Raw genomic sequence first — 16,250 nt, 5'->3', positions numbered from 1 at the left:
TACCGTATTTTTCGCCGTATAAGACGCACTTTTTCTCTCCAAAATCGGGGGGGAAAAAGTGCCTGCGTCTTATACGGCAAATACAAAAGCCCACCATGGCCCTCCGCTGCCCCTCCACTTCTGCATACATACATAACCGCAGGAATACTCGGCCACTCCGTTCCCTTCCACCTCTTGGCGCCGTCTGATACCAGGAAGCTCCGCTCTGCCTCGCACTGGCTTTGTGCGGTCTTTGCCTCGCGCTGCGATTGGCTGGGCGAAGAGGCACGTGCCTTCGCTCTCTCCCGCGCTGGCTTTGTGCACTTTTTAGAGTCTCGTAAGCCAGCACGGGAGCGGGTGAAGGCACTCGTCTCTGCGCTCAGCTAATAGCAGTGATATATGTAGTATGGTATATCTGAATGAAATATATCATATTTCATACAACCCCATCAAGATGTCAAAGCAGAAGAGACTGGCATATAAAGTTGCTTTTAAGCTGTTTGCTGACTGTTTATGATAGTAAAGATAGCCTACCCATTTTAGAACGTTGAACAACATAAAGAATTTGTATTACAATTAGATATGTAAGCTGATTTGCATATTTCAATGCTTGAAACTAAACAATATTCTATTTAAGTAAATGAAATGAGTGCCTGTCTGCATAAATATGTAACAGTTTTTTGTACAAAATTTTCAAAAATATTATTTTCAGTGACAAAATGTTAATGTTTGATTAAAATTCTTATTTTGCAGTGTGGAAACAAGTAAATCCAAGTTATTTTTAATAAAACATTTGTCACTTAATGCAGCAAATTTAGGTTTCACATTAATTTTTTCGTGTCAGTATAAATTTGAAACACATCTTATTACATTAGAATTCAAAAATATAGTTTTTTTCTTTTAACTTTTTTGAAAATAAGATACAATAGCAAATATATGTGACATATTTTCTTGTTTACAAAGATAAATTTTTGTGCGTGGACTACTACTTACCTTTGCATATGAATCACACTATATGCATAAATTACTTAAGGCATGACTCATAAACAAAAGTAATTTAAATGATTCAATATTGTTTTCAAAAACAATACATTCAGATTTAGATCATGAATTGATAGAACTATAGAATCAGTTAAAATTAAATAAAGCAGTATTGTTATTGTATTTGTATTCTTTATACAGTATTTTATGATATTTTTTATCCCTTTTAAATAAATTGACTTTTGTTAATACAATCTTTATTCTGTTATATAAAACCACATCATTGGAAAATATACTTTTTATTCAAAATTTGTTGAGATAAAAATATTATATAAAATAACAAAATTTTTTATATAATAATTGTGTAAATTTGTTGTATTGGTTTCTTACATAAATTTAAGTTATATCTCCTTTCAAGATTTTTTTTTACCATAGTATTATGTAGGATAATTTACAAATTATTCCTAAGTAAAAAATAACAATCCTATATGATGATAAAAATATTTATCTTATTTAATTACTAACTTTAAAATAATAAATTTTGCATTTTTTAAGCCCAGTTATTTGTTTGGAGGTGGGATGTGGAAGTGGAGTTGTAATTACGGCTGTTGCCAAAGCTTTAAACAATTCAGCATTATTTATGTGAGCTAAAAAAATTTTTTTATTTTAAATTCATTTTTTCAAGCTTTTAATTAATTATTTTATTTCTTTAGTGCTACAGACAAAAATAAATATGCCACCGAAGTTACAAAAATAACTTCAAAACAAAACAATACTGAAATTCAAATTGTTAGAACTGATTTGGTAAGTTATTTAATAATTAATTTAAAAAATCATCTATTTATAGAAATAATTATATTATTATAATGTGGTTTTGCAATTCTAAGAATCACTTTTTTACCCCATTTTACTTGCCTGATATAGAGGTGCATCTTAGAATCAATGACATTCTACATTCATATTCTAAAACAATTAGCAGTCATAACAAGTAGACCATGTGATGCATTATGCAATAATAATAAATGTTTTCAGCTATATTGCTCAATACTACATCAGTTCAAATAATCTTTGCTAAAGTGTTTAATTTAAATTTTTTTTAATGTTTAAAATGTGCATTTCAAGATGACATTATGATTTCATGCATTAAAATGAATAGCTATTGTATTTGCAGACAAGTAATGAAATAAAGCTTCTAAACTCAGTCTCTTTTATGGAATTCATATTGTTTTTCTAACTTATTACTTAAACAAAACTTATTAAAATTATTAAAAGTTTTCCCTTCATAAAAAAAATCTTAAAATTGAATTTTAAACTTTTATTTTGGCATCTTAGACTTCAGGAAATATGGTATATATTTTTATATTAATTACAGTTACATAAAAGATTGCAGTTTAAATTATTAAAGAATGCAGTTTTATCATCAAAGAAAGCAATTACATTTTGTTAAAATCTGAAGATGTTATAGTTTTAAATTCTTTGTATTATATACTTCTTGAAAGCTATTACTTCTAATGAATTGTTAAAGTATTTGGAATATTAAAGTGTAATATCAGAGTTAAGTAAAATAAAAGATTTAGGCATGTAGAGAGAAAGAATAATTCAAATAAAAGTAAAAACAAATCTTTATTAAGTAATCAATTTACAAGACAGAATCAAATAAAATTTGTATTTGAAATATGTTGTTTTGCATTTATAAGATTTGCTTCATATTTGTTTTTCACTCATACTCCAATTTGAAGAACTTTAAAAAGTTCAGTTTCTGTAATTATAATGCATTTTGTAATACTGTTTAATTATTGCCAAGAAGTTTTTGTTATTTAATATATAAATTATACAGAAATTTTTCATAATATTTAATTATATTAAATTATTTTAATTTTTGTTAATTAATGTAGCATTTCTTTGTCCTTGAATTTTTTTTAATTAATATTTATGTTTATCATAAGTATTCATTTTATTTTTATACTATTTTCATTAAGTATTTATATTATTTTCAAAACATAGGATAAATTCCTTCTTTAGATTATAGATAGATATCACTATCTACATTATCACTAATATCATTTTTAAATGTATATTTTTAAATTTGATTAGTTTAGTTTAACAGAATTTAAAAACATCTGAAAATTTGCTTCTGTCCATTTTGGATATTTTACTACAAATAAATATGAAGAATTAGTTGTCATTGAGTATGGTTAAACCAAGAATATTTGAACTATTCAGACTCATTTTATATCTTTTGGCTTTATGTAATTAATAGCATAAGTCTGATCAATAGAGAAGTTGTGGCTGACGTTTTCAATGTGAAAACATGTACGTCAGATGTTCAGTGCCACCTTCCTGTAAGCCTAGAAGTTTGACAATGGCATTTAGAATGTTGGTGGAATCATGCTTGACATTCCAAATGCCATTGTCAAATTTCTAGGCTTACAGGAAGACGGCGCTGAACGTCCAATGTTTTTGCATTGAAAACGTCAGCCACAACCACTCTAATGTTTAGAAATTATACAATATTTATTATTTAATATTAAAGCATTAAATTTATTAACAGTTATTAAACATAGCTATATATTAATCAATTTTGTATTTAAGACAACAAGACAAAACCTTTCTCACTTGTTTCTAGCCATTTATATATGAGTACGAACGTTTTTGTACTTGTGTATAAACGGCTGTTTAAATTTCTACCAACCGACGCTCTAACAGACCATGGTGTATCTGAAGAAGGCCTATTAAGAAGGCCAAAAACATTTGTACTCGTGTATAAATGGCTAGAAACAAGTGAAAAAAGTTTTGTCTTGTCGTTTTAAAATAGTTCTAGCTACAAATGCATAGAGTTTTGTATTTATTTATTCAGAAATAGTTTAGAATTTCATACAAATGACAAGTAATTGGATCTTGATAAAAGAATAATTAATGATAAATATTGCTTAGGGTGTTTTTTAATAATAAAACCAAAATTAATATCAATAAGGCTTACATTTAAGTTGTTTTTTAATATGTTATAGGTTGTTGGTTTGCATGATCGCCTTCAAAGAAAAATTGATTTAATTTTATTTAATCCTCCTTATGTTGTAACTCCATCTCATGAGGTAATAATAATTTTAAGAATGTTGATATCATAAAATTGTTTTTTTATATTATCATCACAAATATAATTTGTATGTTAATTTGTTGAAGTGTTCATTTCCAAAGTTATGTATATTTCATCAGAGCCAATTAAAAATATACTGTATAAAAGAGAATTTTTAAAATATTTTTATTTATATAAATCATAATACAGGTAACTCCCATATAACACAGGAGTTACGTTCCAAAAAATTGCCGTGTTATGCGAATCCGTGTTATACGAAACAAAGAACTAGTGCAAAAAGGGAGGTTAGGTTCCAAAAATTAAAAAAAACATGCTGTTAAATCCTTCTTTAAATCGATTTATTCATTTTTTTTACGGGTAAAATACTTATTTATTATTTAAGTAAATATTTTACCAGAGGATTATTCATTCTATATGATCTCAGCATGAGCATCATCAACTGGTAACAGTTTTTAGGTGCGTTCGTTAATAGCGGTCACTCTGTCTCCACTACAACAGGAGTATGCTGCTGTTTGTAGGCATTTAGGAACAACAGTGAAAGAAAGAAAGATGGCAGCATCCACACTATCGATAGTATTGTGATAGAGGAATCTATAATTCTAAAATATGAGCTTTTAGAGGCAAAAGAAGGGTCCCAATTGTAACATTTAACCATTAAATGGATTATTTGTTGAAAGATTATTCCATGAAAGTAGCCACGAAAAAAATTAAAATGCTCATGCAGAGGTATAAAAGAACGCACCATTTATTACATTTCATGTTGTATGAGGGCTTTACCCAATTCCCGAACTGTGTTAGAGTGAACCCATGCTATAAAAGCACCGTGTTATACGGGGTTACCTGTATATATAATTAATTAACTCATATATATATATATCATATATATATATGATTTAATTTTAAAAATTAATTTTAGTTTTTAATTTATTCATTAATTTGGATAATCAGAGAGTTCTACAATATATATACATAGTAGAACCATGATTACCTGAGGTAATGTGGACCATTGCTACCTAGGATAACTGAAATTGGATAAAATGGATGGTCACAGCCATTTTGTATTAAAAATTATGAATATAAAAGATTTCAATAGTATCAATTTAAACCTTCTTTTATACCTTAGTGAATTTAATCATATATATAAAAACAGTTTTTTTTACATTATTTATTATATAGCTAATACATACAGGGTTCCTACATACTGGGAAAGTCAGTCAGTTTTCATTAGTGTTCAGAAAAAGTCAGGGAATTTGCTTCCTTGTTGATTTTTGCTGACAATATGTTGCTGCTTGGTACAAACATGCAATTACAGCAAAGCTTTTATAAATTATAAGAAAAGTAGTGTATTCACTTACAGATACACCTTGGATAATGCAGAACCTCAGTTAATTGAGGCTTGCCTAATTGGGTTCTAAATCTTAATTTTGAGTGAATTGCTTTTTGATTTAGGTTATAAAAATGTTTTGTCTTAATTTAATGTTTGATTTAATGTGAACAATAAATATAAATTTGGCAAATACTTTATTTCAGTTATCTATATATATAAAAATGAATGTATGTGTGTGTGTGTGTGTCTGTCTGTCCTTCATGCATTACCACACCGTTTATCCGATTGCCATGAAACTTTGGAAAGTTTTTTTAATTTTTTAATACACTCCCGCGAAGTACATTTATCCTACGATAGATGGCGCGCATTTACACGAGCATTCGCGCACAGTGTGTTCGATCGATTTCAAATTGTGAAGACCATTTCCTCCCTTCAAAAAATATCTCTATATATGCATCCAATGTTTTTGCATTGAAAACGTCAGCCACAACCACTCTAATGTTTAGAAATTATACAATATTTATTATTTAATATTAAAGCATTAAATTTATTAACAGTTATTAAACATAGCTATATATTAATCAATTTTGTATTTAAGACAACAAGACAAAACCTTTCTCACTTGTTTCTAGCCATTTATATATGAGTACGAACGTTTTTGTACTTGTGTATAAACGGCTGTTTAAATTTCTACCAACCGACGCTCTAACAGACCATGGTGTATCTGAAGAAGGCCTATTAAGAAGGCCAAAAACATTTGTACTCGTGTATAAATGGCTAGAAACAAGTGAAAAAAGTTTTGTCTTGTCGTTTTAAAATAGTTCTAGCTACAAATGCATAGAGTTTTGTATTTATTTATTCAGAAATAGTTTAGAATTTCATACAAATGACAAGTAATTGGATCTTGATAAAAGAATAATTAATGATAAATATTGCTTAGGGTGTTTTTTAATAATAAAACCAAAATTAATATCAATAAGGCTTACATTTAAGTTGTTTTTTAATATGTTATAGGTTGTTGGTTTGCATGATCGCCTTCAAAGAAAAATTGATTTAATTTTATTTAATCCTCCTTATGTTGTAACTCCATCTCATGAGGTAATAATAATTTTAAGAATGTTGATATCATAAAATTGTTTTTTTATATTATCATCACAAATATAATTTGTATGTTAATTTGTTGAAGTGTTCATTTCCAAAGTTATGTATATTTCATCAGAGCCAATTAAAAATATACTGTATAAAAGAGAATTTTTAAAATATTTTTATTTATATAAATCATAATACAGGTAACTCCCATATAACACAGGAGTTACGTTCCAAAAAATTGCCGTGTTATGCGAATCCGTGTTATACGAAACAAAGAACTAGTGCAAAAAGGGAGGTTAGGTTCCAAAAATTAAAAAAAACATGCTGTTAAATCCTTCTTTAAATCGATTTATTCATTTTTTTTACGGGTAAAATACTTATTTATTATTTAAGTAAATATTTTACCAGAGGATTATTCATTCTATATGATCTCAGCATGAGCATCATCAACTGGTAACAGTTTTTAGGTGCGTTCGTTAATAGCGGTCACTCTGTCTCCACTACAACAGGAGTATGCTGCTGTTTGTAGGCATTTAGGAACAACAGTGAAAGAAAGAAAGATGGCAGCATCCACACTATCGATAGTATTGTGATAGAGGAATCTATAATTCTAAAATATGAGCTTTTAGAGGCAAAAGAAGGGTCCCAATTGTAACATTTAACCATTAAATGGATTATTTGTTGAAAGATTATTCCATGAAAGTAGCCACGAAAAAAATTAAAATGCTCATGCGGNCGTACATAAAAATAACATAAAATATTGTTTACTCTTTAAATCTTAACCACTTAGTCAAATAGCTCCCTACGAGTGGAATCAGAGATGGTCCTGCTAGGTGTGCGGTGTGTACATGCACGCGGGCTGCCAAATCTTGAGGGTGCTGATACCGGTCAATTTCAAATGCCTCTTTTGTCGCATCACTAATACACCTCAAAAGACGTGACAGGGTTCTTGTAAATTTTAAATGTTTCTCACCATAGCTGTAAAAGTCTAAATATGTTAAGCTTAATAGATTGTCTGTCATTTGTTTTCTAACTAATTCGTTTTAGGAACAGGTGTTGTCCATGGAAATTTCCAAAATTTACAACTTTTCAGTCACTCTCGTTGAACTGGAAAAATGTCTGTCTTTATTACATCTAATATTTCAAAGAAATCAGTCTCACTGTACTCGGCTAGAGATTGGTTCAGTTAGGCTTTTGTTTAAGTAAAATTTTGGCTCTTTTATCAGAGGTTTGTTTATGTTCCCAATTCCCTAATCGCTTAATTATTTAACTACTACTGAAGTACAAGTAAGTTGAAACTGGTTACTTTGTACTCGGATATTAATTATTTAACTACTACTTAAGTACAAGTAAGTCGAAACTGGTTACTTTGTACTCGGATATTTGTAGTCTCAGGAAAAAAGTGGAAAGACAAATTTTTATGACAAATGGATACATAAATCATAAATTTAAGGAAAATAAATTCTAGAGCTTTTCCTGTACCTGGTGCATCTCTCTATTCATTAAATTTAGTTGTAAATTATGCTACCAAAGTAACAGTTAATTTTTTAACATTATACAAGAATTGTACACGTTTTTTTTTACATCCCCTTAAAGATGGGACATACGAAATCGTAATATCACTGGTTTAACAACCAGTGATATAACTTTAAATAAAAATAACATTTTTAAACTTTTTGATTTTTTTCTTAGCAAAATTATTATTATTATTATTATTATTAGAATATTTTTGTTTATTATAAATGTATTTTATCATCAGAAAATATTGATCTAGATAAAAATGTTTAACTTTTCATAGGTAGGTGGTGAAAGTTTATCATCATCTTGGGCAGGTGGAATAAAAGGAAGAGAAGTTATTGACAGATTTATACCATACATATCAGACTTATTGAGTGAAAATGGCCTTTTTTATTTAGTCATTATTAAACAGAATGATTATAGTAAGTCTATAATTTTTTGTTTATTTATTAATTTTTAATACTATTTGATAGTTGTGAAAGTTAACAAAAAATTAAAAATATAATTTATATTATAACTTTTAAAAACCAAATTAAAATGCTACCAATTGAAAAAGTATAAAATAACATTAAAATGTTTTCTGATGTTTGTTAATACTTTTTTAATTCAAATATTTATATTATAATAAAGTTGATAAATTTTTAATTGAATTCTAAAATTACTATTGGCAATATAAAACTTCATCATCTTTTGTGTTGTTATTCATAATATAGAAAACACTTTTTGAAATCAAATACATTAGGAAAAGATGTTTGTTTATAATAATTAGCTTATCTACAGTTTAATATTCTTTATTCTTTTGTTACATGCAGGTGATATGGTCCCTGTTTAATAATTTCAAAACTTTTTTATGAATGATATAAAATTTTTTGTGTTAATTATATAACTTAATGTTTTAATAATTTATTTTCATTCTTTTCTGTTAAAAAATGTTCAAGGATATTGATGGACATTCTAACATACTTTAATTAATAATAGACTAATTTCTTTTATTACTTAATAACTAAGCTGTTAATTGTAAAGTAAATAACAGAAAATTTTCAAATGTAAAATATTTGTGAGTAAAAGTTTCTTCCAATAGTGAGACTAGTGATCTTTATTGAGTCTTTTTTAATTATCTGCAATAAACAGAGGCCAAGATTGATAAAACAATTCACTTTATTTGTCTATTTAACAATGCATTTTGGATTGGTATTTTCCAATCCTTCTTCAGGCTGCAGATTTTAAATTTAAAAATCAATTTTAAGAAAATATATATTTAAAACAAATTTAAAAGTTTACAAAACGAATCTCATGGCTTCATTGACTCAGTTGCTGTGTTTCACTATCTGACTTCACATTTGAGACACCTTTTATGATTCTTAATGACGTCATATCATACACCATCAATTTCCATCCCATTATTTAGGTGATACAATTTTGACAATGGATAATAGTTATGTGTTCTTTAAACCTTCTTTATATACATGTCATTTTCTTTAAATAAAACTTTAAAGATTTCTTTAAATATTACTTTAATATTATTTCTGTCTATACTATATTACAGTTTTCTTCTTCACAATATAGGGTCCATGTAGATAGGTAGTATTTTAACCTTATGGCTGTCTCATTAACTATTGATTTTCATTAGTTTGAATTATCTTCTTTAAAATGTCTGTAAATTACGTTAATATGTATAATGTTGCTTATTTTTCATGTCATATTTAAATAATGTATATAATAATGCCAACATATTGGAGAATGTTTTTTAAATAATAAAAAGAAAATATATCGTGTGGATAGAATATTTAGTCAAGTTATTTTAATAAAGTAGAAAAATGCTTATCTTTATAATAATTCCATTATACTTCTTGTTTATAAGAAGAAACATAAATTTTAGATCACTCACTAAAAACTTAAACATCTATATTTAGGTTTAACAATCTTATTCAACATGTTATAGATTTTCAGATAGGTATAATAGTTTATTCTAGTGACTTATAACCAAACATTTGGACTACAATTAATTTTTTATATTACATTAATTTCACTCATACAAATAATTATTTTTAAGATTACAGAATATTTCTATGAAAACTGTGGCTTCTTATCAAATAATTATTGCCAACTTAGAAACTCATTAATCACTTGCAGGGGTAGAAGAGGGCATCAGGAAATCAAAAAATTTTCAGAAGCACTTGTAGGACTGGTCCAATCCCTATCTTTATATTCATAAGTGCCAGTACTAGTCCATATAATTCCCATGCTACATGAACAATTTGCCCATGATCACTTAAATAATTTGTCCCATTTGCCCATGATCACTTAAATAACAAACATTTCAATTATAATTTGTAATAAAACCACATCTAAACCACTTGCCATTATCCATTTTGGTGCCATTTACCAAATAATTATTTTAATTAAATAAAAAAATTTTAATCTACATCTATTAGAATAATGATTGAAAAACATGAAACTATAAATACTTTTGTAACCTTGAGTCTTCCAATTAAAGGTGATGAAATTAGAACAGATGAATTTTATCACAGGAAGGAAATGAATACTAAATTTTATCCCTAATTAAATAATAAATTTTATAGTATCATCAGAAAATATTGATCTAGATAAAAATGTTTAACTTTTCATAGGTAGGTGGTGAAAGTTTATCATCATCTTGGGCAGGTGGAATAAAAGGAAGNATTTTAACAAGGCTTAATCATAAAATATTAATTCAAGAAATTTATTCTTAACAAATCATAATTTTTTTAATAAATTATCATTTTTTAAATTTGTAATTAGTTAGTTTAAATTTTTTTTATAGATATAGTGACATGCATTCATAAATTTAAGGAATTATCCGTGTATTAAGAAATTGCAAGATTAAATATAATTCTCCTCTAACAGAATATTATTTTTAAATTTTGATTTACAGTAAAATGATGTTAATAGATAGCTTCTATTTAAAATATCTATGTCTGTATTACTTTATGTATTATATATTCAATCTAATATATAAAGAAAAAAGTTAATTATCCTTTTGAAAGTTAAATATCCTTTTGGATGAGAGGATGATCCCTGAAAGGTTTCATGCAATAAAACTTTTCAGGGATCATCCTCTCATCCAAAAGGAGGTCAATGACTATTTTTGGTCAAATTAACTTTAAAGTTCAGTATGGTTCTCAATCTGATGGTGAGGAACATGTATTTCAACAGCTGACTGTAACTGATCCTCTGAGATGCGTCTCACATCTAGTTGATATTGTCTTTTAAGGTTGTCAAATTTGCAACATATCCTTGATAAAACACACTTTTTAAGTGTCCCTACAACCAAAATCACATGGATTAACATCCAGAGAATGAGATGGCTAGGCAGTAGGAAATGCATGACTAATCATTCTGTTTTGATGAGATGGTGTTGTAGAACTGTAAATAGCATTCTATATATAGTGGTGCTCACTCTTGAATGAAAATGGATGGCTCCAGGCAGTGTCACTGTTGCAGTTGAGAGCAGTTATGAGTGCAAAAATCCCCAAAGTGCAACTGCAGCATTGTTTTTATAGAATAGCTTCACAAGAAATGCACATTCTGGTAAGGTGATGGACATCAAAGCTAATAAGAATGACAGTTGTGACCATTTTTATAGTTTCCTTTGCTTATGCAAATGAAACTGTTGAATATTTTTACTAATTTTTTCATTTTAAGGAATTGCCTTCTACATGCCCTGAAATGTCATACTAAATTTGGTCACATTTAGACTGCTGGATAGCTTTTTAGACAGTACTTTAATTAATTATGATAATCCAGTATATAAAAATTATTTTAAATTGAATTCTAAATAAATATTTGTTACTAAAGCATAATTTTAATCAAACTTAATGCAAACAATGGCATGAGTGCAATTTTAATTAAAACTCAGAAAAACAAAATTAAAATTCAGACTTCAAAGGAAAATTTGAATCATTATGGCTATTATTATTTTGTAATTCAAAACAAAATTGTCATGATTCAGATTTTGATTTTAAGGTCCATTATTATTCTATGGAGATTTTTTAAGGAGGTAAAGAATGGCTTAAAATTAATATTTTTTAAATTATAAATGTGGTTTAGTGATAAAAATATGAACTTTTGTTTGGACAACTTTAATATGATTACAAAAACATGGTCATCTTTCTGAGCCAGAGTGCTTTCTATTTGTGAATAGAAGAAAACAAATTTATTTTATCTGCAGAATTTTATTTCATGTATAAAAGTTATCAAAATTTTTATTATGAAATATTTTTAAAAGTATTTTTTGTAATTCTGTAACCAAAGCAAAAATATACTCAATAATACAAAGTATTTTCTATTTTAAAAGACCATCTGAATAATCCAGCAAAATAAACATAGCTTTAAAATGTTTCTTTCTTTGCTTATATTAGTCTTTTTTTAACATTTTAATTATCCTATAAAATAATTTTAAATGCTTTCAAAAAACAAATAAAATTCTAGTTAATCTTGTAACTTTTCTTTATATAATTTTTCTTTCTTATTATATAAATTTCTTGTAGTAAAATATACATACACAATACACTATAAAAATTTTGAAATGCACTTTTTATTTGGAATAATATAAATTTATAATAAAAGTTAAGATGTAATTTTATTAATTAAATTTGAAAATATTTTGTAAAATATTCAATTTTTATAATAAGTAAATAAGCCTAAATAATTTAAGTTAAAATGTTTTTTTTTTTTTAATTAGTTGATTTTATTTATAATGCAATACCCATACTAAATTTGCAGTTAATACAAGAACATTGTAGATTTATAAATATTTATAAATTACTCATATTTATTTTATTTTGAACTGAAGCAATATATTATATTATGTAATTTTTTAAAGTAATTATATTGTTTAAAATATCTTTACAAATAAATTTAATTTATGTAGCATTTGTAATTTGAAAATAAACAGAAATTATTTGATTATTAAAAGTATCCATTGTATAATGTAATTGCACTTACGTGTTGTGGTGTTACCAATGGTGAATTTGAAGTATAAATGAGTTCACCATTGATAATGCCACAACACGTAAGTGCAATTACATTGTACAGTAAAGTGTAGGCATGAAGTGTACATTACTTTTATAAAGTATCCATTATTTTGTATGTGTTGAACCTCACTAATCTGGCAATTTTGGGATCAGACCCTTGTCAGGACAGCAGATTTTCTGAGCTTGGGTAAAAAATGGCAAAATAATGCATATACTCAGAGCTGTAATTAGAGTATGGCCAATGTGGCCTGTCATAGGCACCAATTTAATAAAGGAGCCAATGAGCAGGTTTTGGAATATGTATTTAAAATTAATAACACAAAAAAATTATTATATTTATATCTATATAGTATTTAAATGTCATTAGATAATTTTTTACAATAGCATTTTTTCAGAATAAAATTATTATTTTTTTTAATAATAAAAATTAAAAAGGTGCCATTTTTATTCTTGGCCATAGGCGTCCAAAATCCTAGTTACGGCTCTGCATTTAGTGTACTGTTTTATATTAATAATGCTGATGCAAGTTAGGCATAAACATAGTTCAGGTCTTTATGACAAAGTTGTAATCTTGTGGCACAAGTTTACTGTACTGTGACATAAAAGTTAGTAGAAAAAACAAAGAAAAATAGACCTGTAAAACATCATGTAAAAATTATGAACAAAAAAGAATCATTTAACTTTTACAGTACTGTAAATTCACTTCTTAAATGTATTTGTGCAGTTTGGAAGTAACAGTTCTGTATGCAGTATAAATTAAAGTTGTATTATTTGAGAGAAAAACCTGTTAATTAATTTTAGTATAGCTCATTAAAAATCATAAATTGGCTACTTTTCATGTGATTAAAAAAAATAAAAATACAAAGAAGGACTGTAGCCTGTGATAACAACATAGACTTTAACAAACAAATGTTACTTTCTATTTTCTTTTTTTCAGATCAGAATCAATTTTTGAGTCCTTGCATTACGTAGCTGTGGATAATTTTGGATATTTCAATGTACAGAATAATTAATTTTAGTTTTCACATTGACAATAATACACAAGTAGGTAAGCAGTGGTCATGCAAACTAATGACTGTCAGATTTAGTGTGCTGAACAAGTTGCTGGTCTAGTTAATCCCAGATTAGTGAAGTTCAACTTGTATTATATATGTGTATTACTTGTACATTATCAATTTCAAATGTATTTATCAAACTAAAAAATTTTTTTATAGTAAATACATTTAGAATGATAATATAATGTTATTTATTTAATGTATTCATTATGTATTTTCAGTGGATATTGCAAGAATTATGAAAGCGTATGATTTTCACTGTACTGTTGTTTTGTCAAGACGCAGTGGATGTGAACATCTATCTGTTCTTAGATTTTCTCGAAATTTAAATGAAAAATAATAATGTGAAGATAACAGATTTAATTTATAAAATAAAAATATTTTTAAATGCTTTGTAAATGTAAATAAATGTATATTTTTAATTAATAAAAAAAAATACTAATAATGTACTGTACATATACAATTATTTAAATATTGTAAAAATATTTTTTTATTCAAAAGAATAAATAATTTTTTATATATCTATATATATGATTTATAAAAATGTATTTCTGAACAATTTTGTATGTATAAATGCAAAAATAATACTATATTACATAATTGTTTTATTTTAAATAATGTGTTCTAAATCTTTTGAAATTATTTTTGAATATTCACCAGTTATATTGTTAATGAAATAAATGCTAGCTTTCTAAGTTACAAATATTCTAAGAACTATGATTTTTTAATAATACCTTTAGAAAATATTTTAACATCTTGCATATAGTTTCACAAGATTAAATTAGCCAGGACAATTGTGTATTGCTTTGAATATTATATATTCAGTGACAAAGTAATATTTCATTATCACAAATCTAGTCAAATGTAACTATAATTATTGAATTATTAACAATCCAAGTATGCAAGGTCTCAATTAATAATAAGAATTTAAATCAATCTATAATTACTTAAATATGATACTTATAATTAATTTAATTTTGTTATCGCTATTAAAGATAGAATTTTAAAATTTAAATACATTTTATATGCATTTTGTTTTTTTTTTTTTTTATACTCTTTCCACCCTGTGGGCACAAAGAGGACCTCTTATAGCAGGCCCATTATGGGTTTGGCCAGGCCCACAATGGGGCAACTGGGTGGTGAGGGACGGAGCCCGACATATCCGAATGGACCACCTCCGAAAAATTCCTGGGGGTTCCTTGACCCATCAGGATTTGATCCCGGGTCCCCCAGGGCAGTGGACTGCCACCTTGACCGCTCGGCCATCCAGCCGTCACAGAATTCTATGTTATAAATGTCAAGAATATTTTCCACTATCCAAAAATATAATGAAACTTGGCACTTCAATACATTAATTAATTAATTCAAAAAAACTATTTTCAGAACATTATAGAAAAACTTATTCTATTCTGAAGATAACCTAAATAAGCTGAAAATATTTCATATTATCTTCAGAATAGAATAAGTGGGATAGAATATTTTTTACAGTTTAAATTTGCAATATTAAATGTTACAAATAATTGAAATAAATCTTTTCAGTTTCATACAGACTTTTGGAAATGAAATTCTGTACATTCATTGTTTATTTTGCATTGTTTCAAGAAAATGTATTATTATTCATTTCTGAGTAAGCAAGCCATTTTCCTTTCATATTTTTCAAGCATTAAGGCATATCTATCCAGAAATGTAATAATGATATATTTAGGCCATCAAACAAATGAGTACATTATTTTTTAAATAGGCTGAGAAAGTTCAATATTGAATATTTTTTGATAACCTGAAAATGGTAGCATTTCTTGAATTAATTAATTTCCAACGTAATGTTGGATTATAAATGTATATAAATCTATACATTTTTTACAAATTGAAATTTTTTGAATAATTTTCTGAACTGATCAATAATTCATTAACTAATGATTGAGATTTTCAGTAAATGCTTAATTTCACTTTTTCTCAAGGAGCTATCTAAATAATATAGTTTATAGCTACAGGCTTGACTTTTTAGATAAGCAGTGTTAAAAATAAGAATTTTAACATGTAGCCATGTCAAAGATGATCCGTTGCTAAATGTCAACATGTAATGCCAAATTTTACTTACAGAAGTTTTATCAAAAGATACATAGAAATAATATTATCATATAACTAACTTATAAATTACTATTGTTATTGTAAGTAATAGAAAGTAGTATTAC

General features: G+C 26.7%; 1 protein-coding gene across 3 annotated transcripts in view; it reads left to right on the top strand.

Annotated features, from left to right (window-relative positions):
* LOC111613742 (hemK methyltransferase family member 2-like) overlaps nt 1-14,434 on the top strand; it is an 18,851-nt gene extending 4,417 nt beyond the window's left edge. Inside the window, exons 1-6 of one of the 3 annotated variants that reach the window (XM_023355090.1) lie at nt 866-1,031; nt 1,516-1,602; nt 1,674-1,764; nt 3,969-4,052; nt 8,269-8,410; nt 14,280-14,434. In XM_023355090.1, the coding sequence (XP_023210858.1) occupies nt 1,015-1,031; nt 1,516-1,602; nt 1,674-1,764; nt 3,969-4,052; nt 8,269-8,410; nt 14,280-14,398 (540 nt within the window). In that variant the 5' untranslated portion in view covers nt 866-1,014 and the 3' untranslated portion in view covers nt 14,399-14,434. Of the gene's footprint in view, nt 1-865; nt 1,032-1,515; nt 1,603-1,673; nt 1,765-3,968; nt 4,053-8,268; nt 8,411-14,279 lie in introns of those variants that run through there. The other 2 variants (XM_023355087.1, XM_023355088.1) reach the window with 2 other exon arrangements.
* Nucleotides 14,435-16,250: the final 1,816 nt, after the last annotated feature.

This window comes from Centruroides sculpturatus, unplaced genomic scaffold (genome assembly GCF_000671375.1).
Source record: "Centruroides sculpturatus isolate CEXI.00-Female unplaced genomic scaffold, Cexi_2.0 scaffold1998, whole genome shotgun sequence".
Lineage (NCBI taxonomy): Eukaryota > Metazoa > Arthropoda > Arachnida > Scorpiones > Buthidae > Centruroides > Centruroides sculpturatus.
Note: the sequence above shows the minus strand (reverse complement) of the source record. Positions and strands in the feature narration are given on the sequence as shown.